At 45.1% G+C, this 22634-nt stretch overlaps 1 protein-coding gene across 3 annotated transcripts in view; it reads right to left on the bottom strand.

The window, feature by feature from the left end:
• The window catches only part of ATL3 (atlastin GTPase 3), a 47284-nt gene extending 25553 nt beyond the window's left edge, over positions 1-21731 (bottom strand). For 2 of the 3 annotated variants that reach the window (XR_014836888.1, XM_013994185.3), the window contains exons 1-5: positions 21271-21558; positions 8244-8458; positions 7958-8101; positions 5926-6030; positions 5395-5445 (exon numbers count right to left, since the gene is read on the bottom strand). Coding sequence is in view for 2 of the 3 variants with exons in the window: in XM_013994185.3 (XP_013849639.1) it covers positions 5395-5445; positions 5926-6030; positions 7958-8101; positions 8244-8458; positions 21271-21316 (561 nt within the window). In the remaining variant the exon portion in view is untranslated. Of the gene's footprint in view, positions 1-5394; positions 5446-5925; positions 6031-7957; positions 8102-8243; positions 8459-21270; positions 21559-21616 lie in introns of those variants that run through there. The other variant, XM_021082904.2, reaches the window with a different exon arrangement.
• Between the last annotated feature and the right edge of the window lie 903 nt (positions 21732-22634).

Here is a 22634-nt window from a genome sequence, read left to right as displayed (position 1 = left end):
AGTTTTTGGAAAGGATGAAGTCATTTCTGACTTCATAATACACCATTAATTTTTTTAAAAAGAGAAACATTATTGCAATGATAGATATCAACTGACCGATTTAGAGAGCTTAATTTCAGCCTCCATGAAGAAGGCACAGTGAAAGGAGGAGCTCCCAACCCTCCATGCTGGGCCTTCTGATAACTGGGCATCTCTCTCCCCCAGCATCTAACAGGTACCAAACTTATATTCAGAGGTCTGTTTTGGTAATACCTGGCATCAACTTTATCCATTTTTTTCTGTCTCCTACCTTTGAGGTCTTGTTTAGAAAATTCTCCCTGAATGTTGTATATTGGCCTATTTTTTCCCACTTATGGGGTTTTGTTCACATCAAAATAATCATCTGGAATTTATTTCGGTATACAGTACAAGGTAGGGAACTAATTTCTATCGTTTCTAAATAGATAGACAACTACCCTAACATCATTTATTGACTGAGCCATCCTTTATGGTATAGAATTATATATTCTTTTTTTTTTTTTTTTTATCTTTTTGTCTTTTCAGGGCCGCACCCACGGCATATGGAAGTTCCCAGGCTGGGGGTCTAATTGGAGTTGTAGCTGCCAGTCTACGCCAGAGCCACAGCAATGCCAGATCCGAGCCTCATCTGCGACCTACACCACAGCTCGCGGCAACACCGGATCCTTAACCCACTGAGCAAGGCCAGGGATCAAACCCCTCAACCTTGTGGTTCCTAGTCAGATTCGTTCCACTCTGCCATGACGGGAACTCCTATACATTCTTTTTTTTTTTTTTTTTTTTTTTTGCTATTTTTTTGGGCTGCTCCCGCAGCATATGGAGGTTTCCAGGCTAGGGGTCGAATCAGAGCTGTAGCCACCGGCCTACGCCAGAGCCACAGCAACGCAGGATCCGAGCTGCGTCTACAACCTACACCACAGCTCACGGCAACGCCAGATCGTTAACCCACTGAGCAAGGGCAGAGACCCAACCCGCAACCTCATGGTTCTTAGATTCGTTAACCACTGCGCCACGACGGGAACTCCTATACATTCTTAAGTAGAATGAAATATATGAAAATGCACTCTATCATAATTATATGGCACATTAATCTATTTTTTCCTGAACCAGTATCCTGTTGTTATAATTACAGCTTTATAAGATGTACTAGGTCAATTTTCTTTTATTTCCCTCACTCCTTGTAATACTCTTGGCTGTTTTACAATTTAACTTTCTAAATGAATCTCAGAACAATTCTGTCAAGTTCCCAATAGAATACTTTTATGATTCTGTTTAATGGGGAAGAAGTAACAACTTTATAATACTCAGTCTCAAATGAGATAACATTTATATAATACATTGCACAGTGTCTAGCACAGAGTTAAGAAATAAATGTGTTAGCTACACATATACAAGATACATATAGAATACAGATACACATAGAAGAAGCAAGATATATTCCTGCATATGGTTAAGTCTTTTATATGCCTCATACAATGTTGAAGTGCTTCATACAGGAGAACCATATTGTTTATTACAAGGTTTTTGGTTTTTGTTTTTGTCTTTTTAGGACCACACCCACATTCCCAGGCTAGGGGTCGAATCAGAGCTGTAGCCACTGGCCTACGCCAGAGCCACAGCACTGCCAAATCCAAGCCCCATCTGCGACCTACACCACAGCTCATGGCAACACTGGATCCTTAACCCACTGAGCAAGACCAGGGATCGAACCTGTGTCCTCATGGATGCTAGTCAGATTTGTTTCCACTGAGCCATGATGGGAACTCCTTATTACAAGTTTTTTAATATTTTGTTGCTACAGCAAATGTTTTCCATTACATTTTTAAACAGGTTAATGTTGGTAAATAGGAAAGCCTACTGATTTGTGTATTTGTACTTTGTGATGGGTGTCTAATTTTTTTTTTAGTTCTAAATAGTTTTTCAGTTGATGCTTATGGATTTCCAGGCATACACGAATATTACTGTCTCCTTCTTAACATTTTTATTTATTCAATTTCTAGATCTACCATCATCTGTCTCATCAAATGAGAAAGGACTGGTCGCCATGGACATGCGAGTTCAATCCCTGGCCTGGAGCAGTGGGCTAAAGGATCCCAGGCGCTGCGGCTACAGTGTGGGTGGGTCATGGCTGCAGCTTGGATTCAGTCCCCAGCCCTTGAACTTTCTTGTACTGCAGGTGCGGGCATTAAAAAAAAAAAAAAAAAGGTGGGATTGGTGACTTCCCTGCTTCCCTTTATCACTTCTCAGCGATCATTCTCGGTCTTGCAGAAAGTCCGACTCCTTGAGGATTCATGCCATCCTGCAGAATAACCTCTTCCCCCACGTCTGACTGCCATCCAGCCACTAACCGTGGGGTCATTCCCTCCCATTCATCAAGCACACCTGTCCCAATCCTCTTCCTCGAGCAGGCACTTCCATTCCATCCCTGCTTCAGCCAAGAACCTGAGATGAGGGAAGGGTTTTTCCGCTCCCCTACAATAGGACATAATTAAAAGACTCAGGAATGCTTGGTTCTGAAGTGATTTTGGAAAAGACATGCTTAAACATATCTTGGGTTTGAAGAACCACAGGATGGGGGAACACATGAGAATAGTATCAAAGGAGAATTATGCAATCGCCTCATAATCCTTACCACCTCTTATGGGTTGAATTGTGTCCCCCCAAAATAAGGTAAAGTCCTAATCCCTGGTACTTGTGAAATGTGGCCTCACTGGATAAAGAGTCTTCACAGATGTAATCAAGCTAGGAAGACATCACTAGGGTAGGCCTTCATCCAATATGACTCGTGTCCTTAGAAGAAGAAATAACAGGAGTTCCCGTCGTGGCGCAGTGGTTAACAAATCCAACTAGGAACCATGAGGTTGCGGGTTCAGTCCCTGCCCTTGCTCAGTGGGTTAACGATGCGGCGTTGCTGTGAGCTATGGTATAGGTCGCAGACGCGGCTCAGATCCTGCGTTGCTGTGGCTCTGGTGTAGGCTGGTGACTACAGCTCCGATTGGACCCCTAGCCTGGGAACCTCCATATGCCGCGGGAGCAGCCCAAGAAATAGCAAAAAGACAAAAAAGAAGAAGAAGAAATAACAAAGATACAGGGAAGAGAAGGCGATAAGACGAAGAGACACAAGACACAGAGCGAAGACAGCCACATGAAGACAGAGGCAGAGGGAGTTCCCATCGTGGCGCAGAGGAAACAAATCCAACTAGGAACCATGAGGTTGCAGGTTCGATCCCTGGCCTCACTCAGTGGGTTAAGGATCCAGCATTGCTGTGAGCTGTGGTACAGGTCGCAGATGAGGCTTGGATCCTGCGTTGCTGTGACTGTGGCACAGGCCAGCAGCTGTAGCTCGGAGGAGACCACTAGCCTGGGAACCTTTTTAGGGTGTGGCCCTAAAAAGCAAAAAATAAAAATAAAAAATGAAGACAGAGTCAGAGACTGAAGTGCTACAGCTGCAGGCCAAGGAATGCCAAGGATCGCTAACAAACCACTGAAAGCTGCGAAGAGGCAAGAAAGGATTCTGCTCCACAGGTTTCAGTCACACAGGATTTCTGACTCCTAGCTTCCCCAACTGTGAGATGATAAACTCCTACTGTTTTAAGCCACTAGTGTGTGGTACCCTGTCACAGTGGTCCTAATACATCACCCATGTACCCGCTCACCAGCTGGACTAAAAATCCATGATCCTGTCCACCCCAAACACTGCTGTATTAATAGCACTCTGTCCACTGCCTCACACAAATTAGGCTTTCCCATAACCGTGAAAGAAAGGAGCTTAGAAAGGAATAAGTTTCAGGTGAAAAGGTGTCAAATTCAAATTTTGATGGAAATGTCTTACAGAGCAGGAGCTCTCAACCACTGAGTCACAGCACTGGTGTAGAACCACCTATTGTGGAGTCTAAGTAATTGCTCATGGTAACATTAAGAGTCAAAGTTTGGAAATTATTTACTCTGATTCTTAAAAAAGGAGTATAGGAGTTCTTGTCGTGGCTCAGTGATGAACAAACCAGACTAGTGTCCATGAGGACGCGGGTTTGATCCCTGGCCTCACTCTGAGGGTTGAGGATCCGGCACTGCGGTGAGCTGTGGTGTAGGTCGAAGACGCGGCTCGGATCTGGCGTGGCTGTGGTGTAGGCTGGCCTACATTCGACCCCTGGCCTTGGGACCTCCACATGCCTCGGGTGCCGCCCTCGAAAAAAGACAAAAAAATAAAAAGGAATATAAATCAGAACTGATTCAAGGTAATCTCTATGATAAATGACGCCCTCACTCTCACGTATTCTGAAGTGTTTCCTGAATGTCAGTGGGAAGAGTGGAATGAGAACCATGCCAGATTGGATCCAACTCTGGAATACTCAATAAAGAGGATTTTACAGGAAAAATATTTAAGAACTGCTGCTATGGAGAAGACAAGGCAGTCGTAGTAACAGGTTTAAGAAGTAATGGCGGGAGTTCCCGTCGTGGCGCAGTGGCTGGCGAATCCGACTAGGAACCATGAGGTTGCGGGTTCGGTCTCTGCCCTTGCTCAGTGGGTTAACGATCCGGCGTTGCCGTGAGCTGTGGTGTAGGTTGTAGACGCGGCTCGGATCCAGCGTTGCTGTGGCTCTGGCGTAGGCCGGTGGCTACAGCTCCGATACAACCCCTAGCCTGGGAACCTCCATATGCCGCGGGAGCGGCCCAAGAAATAGCAACAACAACAACAACAAAAGACAAAAAGACAAAAAAAAAAAAAAAAGAAGTAATGGCTAGCTGTTATTAATAAGCACATCCTATTTTCCAGGCTCGTGATCCCATGCATTTTATAAATACGAATTTAACCTCACCTGATTTATTGCAGTAGCTTCATAACCAGTCTCACTGAATGTACTCTTGTGCCTCTAAAAATCTATTCTAAACACAACATATTGAGCCTTTTGTAATATGTCAAATAATATCACTCCTCCGATCAAAACAAGGCTCCCACCTCACCCAGAGGAAAAGCCCGAGTCCTTACAAAGGCAGAGCATCCCTAGACTTCCGACTTCAACACTTGGCCTCCTCGGGTCTCACCCTCCAACCCAAACCCTGATCTCCTTGCTGTTTCTAGATCCCACCAAGCACGCTGCCTCCCAGGGTCCTTCTTCCTTCTGCTCCCTCCCCTGCACCACTTGCCCAGCCCTCCCCTATCTGCAGGGCTTACCCACCTGCTTTCCTGGGTTCCCTGCTCAAGGCAGTAAGGCCTTCCCTGACCAGTCCAGCAACAGATACGCAGAGTGTACGATTACCATGAACCCAAACCTCCTCCATAGTTCAATCCTTTGGTGAGACTACTCAGCTGTTAAATGCACCTCAGTCTTAAAAACTCTTACATGATATGATGACATTCTTATGAGGAACATATACCTGTAGCTGTTGAAGATCATCTTCCTGAATGTTCTGGGACAAGTTATAAATCTAGAAAACAAAAATCCAGATTGGTACCGCTCTAGCTGACTTCAAATGAATCCCTAATAAGCCTAGAGCACTGAACAGAAAGAAACTTTGTACAATTAAAGGTCTGCATATTCGAACAGGAGGTCTGTTTAAAGAGGAGTATTATCTGTCTCTTGGAAAGGCTGAAATCACGTAATTCTACCTTTACAGTTTAAAAGAGTTTCAAATTATTTTTACCAAATACACATTTCCTATATGAGGTAACTGATATAATTTCAACTTTCACTTTTCAGACTTTTCTTGACATACACAATATGTATTTATGACCAAAGTGGAAAACTAGTTTGAGTTTGCTCTTGAGCTTCTAAGAGCTTAACTTATATCTGCAGTCAAAAAAGAACACTTATATGTCATCACAGAAATTCTGACAACTGAAACTACACGCATTCTCTTTATCATATTCCTTCTATAAAATTTTTTTTCCTAATCAAGGGGCTTTACCTGAACAGAACTAGTCATGGTGCTTAGAGCAAAGATGGTAGCACAGTCTTTCACAGTGGACTGGCTGTCAAATGCACCCTGGGTGTCCATCAGAACAACTGCAACCTGCAAAAAAAAAGAGAAAACACAAACAAAACACATTAAAGTGAAAAGAAAGAAAATGCACGCAGAAATTGAAAAGGACAGGTAACAGGGAGTCCCCTTTGTGGCTCCGTGGTTCAGAACCTGACTAGAATCCATGAAGACACGGGCTCAATTCCTGACCTCACTCAGTGGGTTAAGGATCCGGCATTGCCAGGAGCTGTGGGGTTGGTCGGATTCCCACAAAGAAAAAAAAAAAAAAGAAAGAAAGAAAAAGAAAGTACAGATAACATTTAAATAAGGATTAAGGCACAGGGAACTATGTCAGGTCACTTGTAATGGAGCATGATAATGTCAGAAAAAAGAATGTATACATGTATGTGTGACTGAGTCACCCTGCTGTGCAGTAGAAAATTGACAGAACACTGTAAACCAGCTATAATGGAAAAAATAAAAAGCATTATAAAAAATAAATAAATAAAAACAAAATATTGTATGCAAAAAAAAAAAAAAGATTAAGCACCTGCCCACAGGTTATATCAGAAAAGTACAATTACAATTGACCCTTAAACAACACAGATTTGAACTGTGCGGATTTACACACATGCATATTTTTTTCAATACATATATGTATTTAGATACCTTTTTTTTTTTCTTTTTTCTTTCTTAGGGCCGCACCTGGAGCATATGGAAGTTCCCAGGCTAGGGGCTAAATCAGAACTACAGCTGCGGGCCTACACCACAGCCTCAGCAACACCATATCCAAGCCATGTCTGCAACCTACACTATGGCTCATGGTAACACCGGATCCTTAACCCACTGAGTAAGGCTAGGGATCAAACCTGCATCCTCATGGATACTAGTTGGGTTCTTAACCTGCTGAGCCACAATGGGAACTCCCCTAGGTGACTTGTTTTCCAACCAGAAAACCTTGCTGGAGATTATCTGCTCTGACCTCAGGAGATGATACAAAAGAGAGGTATACAGAGCAGTATGAAAAGAGGGGGAAAAAAAATCACAATGACAGTCAAAACAGCCAAATGTTGAAGCCAATTAGCTCACTTTCCAAGCTGTGATTTAGATGTTTTTGTTGTTGAAAAAGAAATTTAAAATACTAGTTGACGGAGTTCCCATCATGGCTCAGTGGTTAATGAATCCAACTAGGAACCACGAGGTTTCTAGTTCGATCCCTGGCTCGCTCAGTGGGTTAAGGATCCAGCATTGCCGTGAGCTGTGGTACAGGTCGCAGACACAGCTCGGATCTGGCATTGCTGTGGCTGCGGTGTAGGCCAGCAGCTACAGCTCCAATTCGACCCCTAGCCTGGGAACCTCCATATGCTGCGGGAGCGGCCCCAGAAAAAGGCAAAAAGACAAAAAAAAAAAAAAAAAAAAAAAAAAAAAAGGAAGTAGCATCTGAAACCGTTGAGAGTGCTGTGAAAATGAGAGAGGGAGGGCAAGGGCATCTGACGGCTGTTTTCTGTTAGAAGAAGCCTTATATTATCATTTGTCCGTTTAAATTACGTTCAGGAGTTCCCGTAGTGGCGCAGTGGTTAACGAATCCGACTAGGAACCATGAGGTTGCAGGTTCGATCCCTGCCCTTGCTCAGTGGGTTAACGATCCGGCGTTGCCGTGAGCTGTGGTGTAGGTTGCAGACGCGGCTCGGATCCCGTGTTGCTGTGGCTCTGGCGTAGGCCAGTGGCTACAGCTCCGATTCGACCCTTAGCCTGGGAACCTCCATATGCCGCGGGAGCGGCCCAAAGAAATAGCAAAAAGACAAAAAAAAAAAAAAACCAAAAACAAAAAAATAAATAAATTACGTTCATACATTATTTTAAAACCGTGCACTTCTATCATTCCAATAAAAATCATTTCCTAATTAGATTATAAGAAGACACACTCAAGTTCTCATTTTGCTGTGCTGGTTAATGCGTGAGTCTTTTCCTGCCTTACCTTCTTCCCGCCTGGCTTCTCCACAGTGAACACTTCATTCCAGATCTGAATCCCAGTGGTTTCTGGGTCAGAGCCCCCTCTCCATGAAAACCCTGTTAACGGTTCTTCTGGGTCACCCAACCAATTTGAATGGCCACCTTCCTTCTGCAGGAAAAATCGGAAATTTCCATTAAATCTTAAATTTTGAGTAACTTTACACATCAAGGAAAATTCATGAATTTATTTTAGCTCTTTTGGACGTAAAAGGCTCACTTTCTAATTTGAGGGGAAATAATTTCCACCTTACCTGGAAATATAAGTATCGCAGCATAAAGTCCAGAAAGAAGGACTTGCCCTTTCGGAAGGCACCAGCCACCGACACCACCACCACATCAAGGTCTCGGATGTGGTCCTGTAAGAGGATGCTGGCCAAGGCTTTCTCTTCTAGCTCAAAGGAATGTTGGTCTTTCTGAACCATAACAACCTGCACGGGACCAGGCTTTCCACCCTCCATGGCATCACCTATGGTGTTGCACAGGAAAAAAAAAAAATTAGTTTCAAATATTTTTAAAATACGTATTTTTTAACATGGGAAGAGAAAAAAACTTCTTAAACAGATTACAAAAGCACTCACCACAAAAGAGAAAAAATAACAAAGTCGACGTCATTAAAATTAAGAATTTTTATTCATTAAAAGACATCACTAAGGGAGTAAAAATGCAGCCACGGGCTAGAAGAAAATATTCACAACATCTAAGCCCAAAGAACTCATATCCAGAATCATCACAGAAATCCCTAAGAAAGAGACAACTGGAATCACTCAAACTTTAAAAACAGTAATGGGCAACTGACTATGAACAGGCCCTTCATAAAAAAGGATATCCAAATAGTCGATAATCATGAAAAGGTGTTCCCATACATCAGTTACAAAGAAATGTAAATTAAAACCATAATGAGATACCACGGCCCGCCCATCGGAATGGCTAAATTTTTTTTTTTTTTTTTTTGCCTTTTTAGGGCCACACCCATGGCATCTGGAAGTTCCCAGGCTAGGGGTGGAATCAGAGCTGCAGCTGCCAGCCTACACCACAGCCACAGATCCGAGCCACATCTACGACCTACACCACAGCTCATGGCAACATCAGATCCTTAATCCCTGAGGGAGGTCAGGGATCAAACCCACAACTTCATGGTTCCTAGACGGATTCGTTAACCACTGAGCCACAACGGGAACTCCTGGAAAACGAGTTACAAATATAGATTAAATATTATGCTATCATAGTAATAAATATACACTCATACTCTTCCTACCCATTACTGCCTGGATAAAAAAGAACTATTTCTGTGAATAATCTCTTAGGGTTCTTCTTATTGCCATAACAACAAGTGGCCTGAAGAGGTTCAGTCTTTCACATAAAAAAACAAATGAGAACAACTTATTCCAGCCTCAAGGATAAGCCACGGGGTTAAGCACTGTGCAATACTCAAAGCAGTACCAAAGTCCCTGAGATGGCTGGTTACTCCCCTCAATGTTCATTTTCTCCTTCTGCTCCGGAAATAGATTTTTAGCTGGGCATAAAACCGCTCAGAAGAAACACATCTCCAACCCAATTCCATCTGGAGGGCATCACCATGTGACTAAGTTCTGACTGGAAATGATACAGCAACTTCCAGATCACGCATCTTCCCCCTTCCTGCTAGCTAGATGCAGAAGTGGGAGCGCGACACCCTGGACCAGGCACATGAGGGCAACACCCTAGGAGTACTGGAGCAACAAGACAGGAAGGGCTGAGGACTTCAGGCAGCAGAACTGCCATACTGGCTCACTTTCACGACAAGGAACCATGTCTACCTTGTCTAAGTCACTTCTTCGGAGGCTCTATGCGATATAGCCAAAGCTAGTAACCAAAACATCAGTCCCCCAGGACTTCACGATTAAGCTCATGACACTGGCTCTTTCAATTTCATCTATTTCAATGTGAATGTACTGACATAGAGCAGGGCTCATAATAAACAACTGTGAAAAGAAGGAATGATATGTCCTATAAAATCGTAGAAGGCTAAGACCCTAAGGATGCAGGTGGTATTGTCAGGGCAACAGGCATGGAAGATAAGGATACCTGGAGCTACAAACAAGAGAGAGAATCCAATGATAAAAATGCATGCAGTTGTCCACAGTGAACTGCACTGCGAGAAAAGGTGACGACCACTGAGAACAGTTTAAAAAAGAAAAAGAGGGAGTTCCCGTCGTGGCGCAGTGGTTAACGAATCCGACTAGGAACCATGAGGTTGCGGGTTCAGTCCCTGCCCTTGCTCAGTGGGTTAACGATCCGGCGTTGCTGTGAGCTGTGCTGTAGGTTGCAGACGCGGCTCGGATCCCGCGTTGCTGTGGCTCTGGCGTAGGCCGGTGGCTACAGCCCGGATTCGACCCCTAGCCTGGGAACCTCCATATGCCGCGGGAGCGGCCCAAGAAATAGCAACAATAACAACAACAACAACAACAACAACAACAACAACAACAAAAAAGAAAAAGAGAGAGAGAGGAGTTCCTGCTGTGGCTCAGCGGGTTAAGAATGGACTGGTATCATGAGGATGCAGGTTCGATCCATGGCCTCACTCAGAAGGTTAAAGGGATCTGGCATTGCCAAGAGCTGAGGTGTAGGTCGCAGTCGTGGCTCAGACCCCGCTTTGCTATGGGTGTGGCATAGACCAGCAGCTGCAGCTGATTCAACCCCTAGCCCAGGAACTTCCATATGCCATAGGTGTGGCCCTAAAAAACAAAAAACAAAAAAAAAACAAAAAAAAAACAAAAAAAAAAAAAAAGAAAGCCATCACTTATCTCTTCCTCTATCTATATAGCACAGCAAAAAGAAAAAGAACCAGGCTAGTTGGAGGAGCTGGGGTGATCCTGCCTTTCTCTTCAACAGTATGCTAGACACATCAGATTTTAAAAGACCTTGTTCCTTTGGTTTGGGTCCACATAAGGGAAAAATCATTTTGAACTGTGTCACATCACCAACGATTCTATTTAAGCAAATAGAGCTGCTCTCTTTCCACCACACCATTCTCATCTCTCACTTCCTAAGACAACAGGACTACTTTACTGATCATCCAAGTAAAAACTATTTCTCCTCACCCCTTTCTAGATACCATGTCACTGTCCTTTGCAGATGTATCCTCACTTCTCAGATTCCCCAGTCCCTTAGATCCCTTAATCCAAACCTTAGGGCCCTTTCCTTTAGCCATGCCACCTTCCAGCCTCTCTTGCCTGTTCGGTTGATCGGGCAAGCCAACATCCTCAAGTGAGGCTGTGACAATGTCACCTCGTCCCTTAGGCCTGAACGCCTTCATTACTGTACAAAAACGTACCGCGACAGCCACTACATAAAAAACCATCAAAAACATTTTGTGCATTGACGGCTCAAAGCTACAATCTCCACCCTATACGTCAAAGACTTTTACCATTCTCCCTACTGCCTCAGTGCCTCTCATTCTTTATTCTCCTTCTCCTCTTCCTCCCAGGAAATTTATTGCTACTGAGTTTTCCTCCAGGGGAGAAAGTTTGGATTCAGGTCCTATCCTATCTTAATTCCAAAATTTCAAACGTCCAGCCTATCAACCATTTCCTCCCACCACCTGAAATGCTTCTTCCGCTGACTCCCAGCAATACTTGCTCATCCTTCAGGACTCCCTTTACCCTCCCCTCCGTCTTGATCCCTCACCTCATCCTCTCCGAGCCCATCACTTTACATGGTACACCACCAAAGAGCCATCGAGACAGGGCAGGGCTTGAATACTTCCCCCCTCTAGAATGTAAGCTCCACAAAAGCAGATATTTTTGTCTCTTTTGTTCAATGCTGTATCTCCCAAGAACCACAACAGTGCAGAGAGTAGACACCCAATAAATATTTGCAGAATACACAAACTCCACCACTTAGTCACAGTGTGACTGTGGATAAAATTTCTAACCTTTTGAAGCTCCATTTATTTATAAACCTAAAAACCCATCTCAAAGCACTGAGAATGACACATATCAGGGGCTCAATAAAGGGAACCCACTTTCCTATTTCCACTAAAACCTTGTGCATACGATCACGCCACTCCTTAAAACATTATCACGTTGTAATTATGATTTATCACCCAGACTGGGAACTCACGGGGAGCAGAGAAACGGTCATATTCAGCCACAGCGCCTACCACAGACTATCCGCTTCCTAGTATCATGAAGGGTAAACCTGAAAGTCCATGTAAACAACCTCAATAAAAATCAGTGAAAGAGTTCCCGTTGTGGCTCAAGAGGTTAAGAACCTGACTAGCATTCAGGAGGCAGGTTCGATCCCTGGTCTCGCTCAGTGGGCTAAGGATCTGGCACTGCGGCAAGCTGTGGTGCAGATCGCAGCTGTGGCTCAGAACCCACATTGTTGCAGCTGTGGTATAGGCCAGAAGATGCAGCTCCGATTTGACCCCTAGCCTGGGAACTTCCACGTGCTGCAGGTGCAGCCCTAAAAAAAGAAAAAGAAAAAAAAAGTCCGTTTCTTCTCCTTCCTCCCCCCAGTCTCCTTTCCCTCACTGTCAGACTCCTCAAAGGTAGGTCTTCTTCTGTTTATCTGCCCACTCCCTTCTTATTACCTTGCAATCTGATTTTCCTCTCAGTCTCTGTTGGAAACCATTCTCTGGTTCATCAATGACCTCTCTTGCCAAATCCAACAGGCTTTTCTTTTCTTTTTTAATTTTTCTCTTGACTCCTATACAGGAATGAAGTTTTCTTTTTTTATATATATAATGATTTTTATTTTTTCCATTATAGCTGATTTACAGCGTTCTGTCAATTTTCTGCTACACCGCAAGGTGACCCCGTCACACATACATGGATGCATTCTTTTTTCTCACATTATCATGCCGCATCACAAGTGACCAGACATAGTTCCCAGAGCTATACAGCAGGATCCCATTGTTTATCCATTCCAAAAGCTGTAGTTTGCATCTAATAACCCCAAATTCCCAGTCCATCCCACTCCCTCCCCTTCCCTCCTGGCAACCACAAGTCTGTTCTCCAATAGGCTTTTCTTGATCCTCATTCGACCCTGCACTTGTGACCAAACACAACCACCAACCACTTCTAAAACTTCGGACCCAGCAACAGTGCACACTCCTAGCTCTCTTCGAGCCTCTTTTTTTTTTTTTTCCTTGTTTTTTATTTATTTTTCTTCTAGCCTCTTTAATATCCCCTTTCACTGGTTCTCCTTTCCAAACTCCTGTGATAACACACCAATGCTCTGCTTCAGCCCTCCCCAATTCCCACCCACCCCCTGAATGAGCTCTTTATTCCTATCATTTCACTACACCCTCTATGTTGGGGACGCAACTACGTTCATTTCTAACCTGCACTTAGGTTGAAATGTACAATGCCTAAGGGGCAGAATCACCTGGCTATTCCACCATCAGCTCACTCTCAGGAGCATGATGTAGAAATATATGGGTGTAAGAGTCAGGCGACAAGTTCCTGTTCCAGTTCTACCACTAACAAGCTGTGTGATCCTGGGCATGTTGTCTTCAGTCTCAACAATAAGATGAGTCAAGGTTTAACCTCTAGCAACCCTTTCTGCACTAATATAAGTCTAAGTACCATCAAAGTGGCTCCTCTCAGCTACTCCACTTCTCTCAAATTTCCACCTTTCAGCCTCCACATCTTCCCTGACCATCTTCCTATTTGCAAAACACCATCAAACACTTCCATTTTTTCCTTGTGACTTAAACTCCTGTTTTTGGCAAAGGCTGCTATGCTAGTGAGGCAGTAAGTACAAGGAAAAAGCCCTTCCCTAACTATCTGGAAAGACCAGGCTTCCGGGCCCGGGTTTTGTACTGTTAACAGCACGAGTAAATCATTTTCTCTGTGTTTCACTTTCTTCTACAAAATCAGGCAGTTGGGTAAAATTCTTTTCTTTTCTTTTTTTTTTTTTTTTTGCTTTTTTAGGGCCATACCTGCAGCATACAAAAGTTCCCAGGGTAGAAATCGAATTGCAGCTGCATCTGCTGGCCTACACCACAGCTCACGGCAATGCCAGATCTTAACCCACTGAGCAGGGCCAGGGATCAAACCCACGTCCTCATAGATATTAGTTGGGTTCCTTACCACTAAGCCACAACAGGAACTCCATAAAGTTATTTTCTAGCTCTAAAATTCAATGTCTCTTGAACAATTGAAAATTTCCTGAGTATCTAAATTGGCCAAACTTGCTAGATAACCTCTTCATGCCTTGGCTTAATTTAAACTGTATAGGCCTAGTTAAAGAACAGATCAAAGTTGATGATGATAAAAACATTAAAGCAACTTGCCCAGTAAGGACCCCACAAAAGAACTGGGGTTTTGTTTGGGGAATTTTTTTAGGGGGAGGGATCCCCCAATTTGCAGTGAAATCACTCCCTCTTCTCAGGAATCTTATACTCTAGAGTATACTCTAGAGATTTAACCTCCAGGAATAGAAAAACTAGAAAAACCTTTAAGTAGCAAACTTACCTACCTCTCCATTTTCCAAGATCTAGATATGTGTTCTGAGACAAGAGTAATGCTCACTTAGATGAACAACTATTGTTCTTTTATATGAAAAGTTAATGCTATATTGGGTTCACTTATATGAATAACAGATGTGACATTTTTATACATACACAAAGATATGGCCTCACCATGGTCACATCTATCACCCATATATATTTAAGTGAACTTATAACCTATGTTTTAAAAAGGGTTGAAGCTCCCATCTTGGCTCAGTGGTTAACGAACCCGACCAGCATCCATGAGGACACTGGTTCAATCCCTGGCCTCGCTCAGTGGGTTAAGGATCCGGCGTTTCCGTGAGCTGTGGTGTGGATCAAAGACGCAGCTAGGATCACAAGTTGCTATGACACAGGCCAACAGCAACAGCTCTGATTGAACCCCTAGCCTGGGAGCCTCCTTATGCCTCGGCCCTAAAAAGACCCCCCCCCCCAAAAAAAAGTGAGTGGTAGAAATAGCATATCCTACTGCCAATTCTGATTTTTGCTGTAAATAGCTCATAGTTCTACTATATCAGCCATCATTTCAAAGTATGTAGAGAATGTTGAAAATATTTGCATAAAGAGGAGTCTAATAGTTTACGTGTAAGCTCAATCTTTTTCCTAATTACTTTTTTTTTTTGCCTTTTAGAGCCACACCTGCAGCATATGGCAATTTCCAACCTAGGGGTGGAATTGAAGCTACAGCTGCTGGCCACAGCCACGGGCACAGCAATGCAGGATCCGAGCGGTATCTTTGACCTACACCACAGCTCACGGACACACCAGATCTTTAACCCACTGACCCAGGTCAGGGATCAAACCCGCATCCACATGGATACTAGTCAGATTCGTTTCCGCTGAGCCATGAAGGGAACTCTCCATCTAATTACTTTAAAGTACTGATTTATACTTTAGTTTTTTCTTTTTTAGCTGCCCCAAGGCATAGGGAGCTCCTGGGCCAGGGAATCACCTCTGAGCTGCCAATCCCCTTGTGCCACAGCAGGAACTCTAACCCTTTGTTTCTGACACAACACACCTCAATCCAGACTAACCAAAAGGTTTAAGAATGCCTATTCAAATAGTCATATAACTGGATTCAGTGGACTAGCTTTGTACCAAAACAAAGACAACCCAAAAAGAATGGTTAAAAGACTAACATGCGAAATTAATGATAGGGAAAAAAATTGTAGAGATCTGTACAAATTACAGCACTTTCTTCCTAGAAGTACTTCTGAATTTTTAGAGGGCTGAAGATAAAACAGTAGCTGCATAGGCTAAATAAAAGTAGATAAGGAGTTTCCCTGTGGCTCAGCAGGTTAAGGATCTGGCATTGTCAATGCTGTGGCTCTGGTTACAGCTGTGGCTTGGGTTCAATCCCTGGCTCAAGAATTTCCACATGCCGCGGGCTCACCAAAAAAAAAAAAAAAGAGACTACTGAATCATAATTGGCTTTCTGGTCCTATGGAAAACAAACTTTAAGAAGTTCTATCAGAAAAAGCATTATAGGGGAAAAAGTTTAAATGCTCCTCAATGATAAATTCAATGAAATTAATGGGAAGCAATTACAATTGCTATTTCAGATAATTCAGGCAGAATTTAGTTGATCAATTCGACGGTTTTGGGTTTTGGTTTTGTTCTGATTTTGTCTTTTTAGGGCGGCATGCGCTGCATCTGGAAGTTCCCGGGCTAGGGGTTGAATCAGAGTATAGCTGACAGCCTATACCACAACAACACCGGATCCAAGCTGCATTTGCGACTTAACACCACAGCTTACGGCAACACCAGATCCTTAACCCACTGAGTGAGGCCAGGGATTGAACCTTCGTCTTCATGGATTCTAGCCAGGTTCATTACCACTGAGGCACAACGGAACTCCGTTCGACAGTTGGGACCAGGGTTTCTAACTCAGCACCGCAGATACATTGGGCTGGATATTGTGGGGAGCTGTCCCATTCATTGCAGGGTATTTAGCAGTATTTCTGGCCTCTACCCACTAGATACCAAGAGCACTCCCCTGTGACTGTGAGACCCATAAACGTCTCCGGACATCGACATGTGAGGACAAAAATCACCCTAGGTTAAAAACCACTGGGGTGGAGCCAGCCCCAGTACTCATCCTTACGGTCCAGAGAGTTCTGAAAAGCACATCATAACTACAGTTACAGAAACATTTCACTGAGTAGAGTGCATGACTCAGGGTAAAGTTATGACCTGAGTTTTCCACTCTCTTTTTGAAATACCACATTCTCTAAAGGGCAAAAGCAACACACCCCAAAACGGAAACATAACATTTTCATGCCCTGTTCTTGCTGGCAGTCTTGACTTTCTTAAAGTCCCTAATCCGCAGACAAGGCCAGAGAAAACACATCAGCATACGTGATGGTTAAGTACACTAAAGCCCTCAGCCAACTCTAGAACTGCTGGGTGTGGTTCCTTTTCGGTTGATGGTAGGAAAAAGCTTTTCTTTTTTGGTCTTTTTGTCTTTAGGGCCACACCCATGACACATGGAGGTTCCCAGGATAGGGGTCTAATCAGAGCTACAGCCGCCAGCCTATGCCACAACCACAGCACAGCAACAGCAACACCAGATCCAAGCCGCATCTGCCACCTACACCACAGCTCACGACAATGCAGGATCCTTAACCCACTGAGCGAGGCCAAGGATTGAACCCGCAACCTCATGGTTCCTAGCTGGATTCGTTTCTGCTGCACCACGACGGGAACGCCTAGATACAATATTTTTAAGGTTGTTTCAGTGAAAATACTAAATGCAACTCAGAATAGTAGGGGAAATTACATTCTATTTAATTAAAAGTTTTAAGAGGAAGCTTTTTCCCAATTTATTTGTTGTAGAAAATCTTTGTACTTCAGCACAGAATGCTGAACCAAACCACGTTTTCTTTGTCAATTAAGAATTTTGGAGTGTTTCAAAAAAAAATTTTTTTTTGGAGTGTTTCATAGATTTATGAAGATCAATATGACTAAACAGTATTATACAGTCAGAAATGCAGAGACCAGGCTGAATCTAAAAAAGATACTAGTCTATATACCACAAGGAAATACATGGTTTTTGTTTTTTAGGGCTGCACCCACAGCATATGCAAGTTTCACATAAGGAAGTTCCCCAGCTAGGGGTCGAATTGGAGCTGTAGCTGCAGGCCCATACCATAACCATAGCAACTCAGGATCCGAGCCGTATCTGTGACCTACACTACTCACAGCAATGCCAGATCCTTAACCCACTGAGTGAGGTCAGGGATCGAACCTGCATCCTCATGGATACCAGTCAGGTTCTTAACCTGCTGAGCCACAACAGGAACTCCTACGTTTTTAATAGAATGAATTCAATATTCATCTTGTTCGGCTCTTCCCTATAAATAACGAAAACCAATCTGGTTACCTGAGGGTGTTTTGTTTTTTGGGTTGTTTTTTTTTTTTTTTTTTTTTGCTTTTTAGGGCTGCACCCGAGACATATGGAGGTTCCCAGGCTAGGGGTCAAATCGGAGCTACAGCTGCCAGCCTACACCACAGCCATAGCAAGTCAGGATCTGCAGGATCCGAGCCATGCCTTGGACCTACACCACAGCTCTCGACAACGCCAGACCCTTACTTAACCCTCTGAGGGAGGAAAGGGATCGAAACCCACAACTTCATGGTTCCTAGTCGGATTAATTTCCTCTGCACCACGACAGGAACTCCTGTTTTGTTTTAAGGCCACACTGGTGGCATATGGAAGTTCCCTGGCCAGGGATTGAATCTAAGCCACAGCTGTGACCTAAGCAGCAACTGTGGAAAGGATGGATCCTTTAACCAACTGCTCCAGGCCTGGGATCAAACCTGCGCCTCCGCAGTGACCTTAGCAGGAGGAGTCAGATTCTTAAACCACTGTACCCCAGCAGGAACTCCAACCCCAGATTATTGTAATGTGCAGCAAGCCTGAGAACCACAGCTCTACAGTAACAAAAAGATTTCCCCTCTTCATCTTTCTTTTAAAGAATACATTCCTAGAGGAGTTCTCATCGTGGCACAGTGGTTGACGAATCTGACTAGGAACCATGAGGTTGCGGGTTCGGTCCCTGGCCTTGCTCAGTGGGTTAAGGATCTGGCATTGCCGTGAGCTGTGGTGTAGGTTGCAGACGCAGCTCCAATCACACGTTGCTGCGGCTCTGGCATAGGCCAGCAGCTACAGCTCTGATTGGACCCCTCGCCTGGGAACCTCCATATGCCGCGGGAGCGGCCCAAGAAAAGGGCAAAAAGACCAAAAAAAAAAAAAAAAAAAAAATATATATATATATATATATATATATATATTCCTAGAATCTCAAAGATAAGTCAGAAATATGTGTAAAAATTCAGACTATAACTTTAAACTAAAGTTGTATTATTTGAACAAATTTCTCAATAGCCAATACCCAAGGCCACAGAAACTTTAGCAAGCATGCCTAGTCATGCCAAGTCATTACAGGTAAATTTTAAACCAGTTCTCAAACAAGTTAACACAACCTAAGGTTCCCTAAGGTACTTCACAGAAATCTTAGAAGAATACATGATTGAACTGCGAGTAATAACTACCACTGGGGAATAGGGAAGATAAAGGACTTTATATTTCTTGCTTCTTACTATTCTCTACCAGTTCATTTTATTTTATTTGCTTTTTAGGGACACACCCACAGCATATGGAGATTCCCAGGCTAGGGGTCTAATCGGAGCTACAGCTGCCAGCCTACGCCACAGCCACATCCACAGCAGATCTGAACCGCATCTTCAACCTACACCACAACCCAAGGCAACACCGGATCCTTAACCCACTGAGCGAGGCAAGAGATCAAACCCGCAACCTCATGGTTCTTACTTGGATTCATTTCCGCTCAGCCACACCAGGAACTCCCTAGCTCATTTTAAATAATTAGTGTCGGAGTTCCCGTTGTGGCGCAGTGGTTAACGAATCCGACTAGGAACCATGAGGTTGCGGGTTCAGTCCCTGCCCTTGCTCAGTGGGTTAAGGATCCGGCGTTGCCGTGAGCTGTGGTGTAGGCTGCAAACGCGGCTCGGATCCTGCGTTGCTGTGGCTCTGGCATAGGCCGGTGGCTACAGCTCCGATTTGACCCCTAGCCTGGGAACCTCCATATGCCATGGGAGTGGCCCAAGAAATAGCAAAAAGACCAAAAATAAATAAATAAATAAATAGTGTCAGCATATCCTTTATGATTTAGGGATCATAAAAATGAAAAATGCATGTGCTACACCAGAGAAAACCAATTTTAAAAAGGTCTATTCTGAACAACCCCTGTTTTGTGAAAACTAAGACAATTATGCTAGTACACATTACCACGTTTATCCTCTATTATCATTTCTTTTGGCAGCACTCTCGGCATGTGTAAGTTCCCTGGGCAAGGAATCGAACCCACTCCACAGCAGCGACCACTACAGTGACCCAAACAGCTGTAGTAACAACGTGGGCTCCTTAACCCACTGCACCACAAGGGAACTCCCAACTTTTCTTAATTTTATGATTACTCCAATGAGAAAAACTTTAGCTAATAAAACGACCTGCTCTACCAGTGCAATGCTTCATTACCTACAGAGAGACTTTTCAGCCAACTGTTTCCTTTACAGGTGTTAAAGCAGCAACACAGATTTCTATAGTATGAGCTAATCTGTGAGGATTTGAGGAAAAAAAAAAAAAAAGCAGGACTATTCAGTACATAATGTTAACACTTGTCGCGGTTTAGAGAGAGCTAGAGCTACGTAGGTTTTGCTTCTCTAAAAGCCAGCCCAAATGCGAAACCACGTTTTTGACCCGTTAGTTCTTTTCCCCTTTCTCAAAACATTCCTTCCCAACTTCAAATTCAAATTTGAAGGCTGGTATCTATTTATTAAGATTCTTCAAACAATCTTCTATTCTTTTGTTGCCTTTAGATTTCGCAAGTGAAACTCCTGGTCATTTCAAGAGCACACACAGCAAGCAAGAGTAAAGCCAGGTAAAAATGATAGATGACATCGTTTCCATGAATTTATGGTGACTGTTTGGTTTTTATTTAATACTTTTACTAGTTTCTATGTCTTGAGGAAAGCAAAAGAACAAGGCACTGTACCAAGCGTACTAAAAGAACTTAATAAAAATCCATTTAGGCCACATTCTTCTATCTCCTTTACGGAGACAAGTGTGGGTTGAAAATGGACTTTCCTAACACTTCTTGCCAGTAACTCGAGGTGGTTAGGATAAAAATGAAGCTTCCCACTCTAAGCCCTCCCCGGGGCTTTGGAAAAGGCTGAACAATGAAGCCTCTACCTTCCCCGCTCCCTGGGCCCATTAACACGGCCAGAACCACTCGGCCCAAGGTTCCCGGCCAGCGAGCTTGCGAGGCGCCAGGCAGGGAACGGGCAACAGCCCAGGGCACCCGGCTCGGCCCAGGGCGTGGCCCGCCGGGCGAAGCCTCTGAACGCCGCCCGGAGACCACCCGCCCTCGGGCTGCCCCAGGCGGGGAGAGGAGGAGCCAGACGGGCAGCTGCAGCCCCGAGAAGCACTAACAGCCTCTCCCGGGCGCAGGGCCCTACTCCCGAAGGCAGCCGCTCCCAGCCGGGGCCCGAAAAAGGAGCCGCCAGCGCCCGACCTGCCCGGCCCAGAGAGCAGCCCCCGGACCCGAACTCGCGGGCCAAGGGACCCCACCGAGGGGCGCGCGGTCCAATCCCGGACGACAAAGGGCGGCGGGTGGAGCCTGCGCTCTCCTCGGAGCGACAGCAGAGAGGGCGGCGGGTGAGGCACGGAGCGGGCTTGGAGGGAAAATTGGGCGCCTCACCTGCTCCTCGCGATGCAGCCGCTACCGCTCGCTGAGGGGACAACATGGAGCCTCCGCCTCCAGCAGAGGCAGCAGGGGCACAGAGAGGGGCGGGCTGGGGCGGGAACGAACCAGGCCCTGGAGACGGGAAACGGGCGGGGCCTGGCCTCTAGAAGAAACTGGGGAGAAGGAGGGGCGCGCAGAGCCGCGAGAGAGCAACCACAACGCTGGCTGGCAGGACTCGACCGGCCGCCCAAAGAGCCGCGAGCGCAGGGCGGGCTGGGGCTGGAGAGCACACGCGGCCGAATCCCGCCACCGCCCGACGCGCGTGCGCGTGCGCGGAAGCCTGAAGCGCACCGCCGGGTACCTGGGGCTGCGCGCTGGAAGCAGCGGTCCGTTGGGAATTGTAGTCTCACACTCTCTAGGTACCCGCCAGCGGTCCGCATTCTGCTCACTCATCCCGGGCGGGGAGGAAGCGGAAGAGCGGGTCGGAGCTTACTGCAGCCCTTCGACGACTGAACTACAACTCCCATGGGGCCGTGCGGGGAGGGGCGGGCCGGCCAAGGATCTCCGCCCGGCTCCTAGCCCTGCAGCCAGACCTGGGCGGAGGCCTTGGTAAAGCAGTCTTAGTACTCCTACCAGCTGCGTTTGAAATGGTTTCGGTGTTTAATGCTGGCCGGGGCCATAGTTAGGCGGCACTCTGCCCCAAGGACCGAAGGGAGACCTCAACTCTGGATGACGTGACCATCACTGGTTTTTTTAAATGATTTTGACTTCACAAGGAGAGGAATCTGTGACTTCATTGTCACCATCAGCAGCTTCGCCACCTATTCCCGTTCCTGGCCAAGCCTGATAGCGCACCATCGCCACTCTTGCCATAACTATTATAATTTACCCAGAACCTCCTTCCAGCTACCTCTAGGCCCTGCCAAATCCTTGAGCTGTGAGGCCAGGGGTGAAAAGGTAAAGATACACTTAATCTTTCCTAAAGAGGATCTGTTTTGATTTCTTTTCCCTGCCCCTTCTGATTCTCTGCAAACTCTCAGGATTATTTGAATACCCTGCTCTAGGCTTTAGATTTGAGTCTAAATTCGACCTAATCTGGTCGGCAAGAAACTAGGTGTGAACATCAGAACAGGGATTTCACACTGGGTATGCAGAAAGCAGGATTTGCAAAATGAGACAAAAAATCCAGGGCATTGGACGTCAAGTTGTGGCTCAGCAGAAACGAACCCGACTAGTATCCATGAAGATGCGTGTTCAATCCCTGGCCTTGCTCAGTGAGTCAGTGATCTCTTGTTGCCATGAGCTGTGGTATAGGTCACAGTCGCAGCTCAGATCTCGTGTTGCTGCGGCTGTGGTATAGGCTGGCAACTGTAGCTCAG

Source organism: Sus scrofa, chromosome 2, assembly GCF_054392235.1.
Source record: "Sus scrofa isolate SSC_HxYL_T2T_F1_AM1 chromosome 2, Sscrofa_HxYL_maternal_Yorkshire_Landrace_v2.0, whole genome shotgun sequence".
NCBI classification, from domain to species: domain Eukaryota; kingdom Metazoa; phylum Chordata; class Mammalia; order Artiodactyla; family Suidae; genus Sus; species Sus scrofa.
The sequence above is the reverse complement of the archived record's forward strand: the minus strand, read 5'-3'. Positions and strand labels throughout refer to the sequence as shown.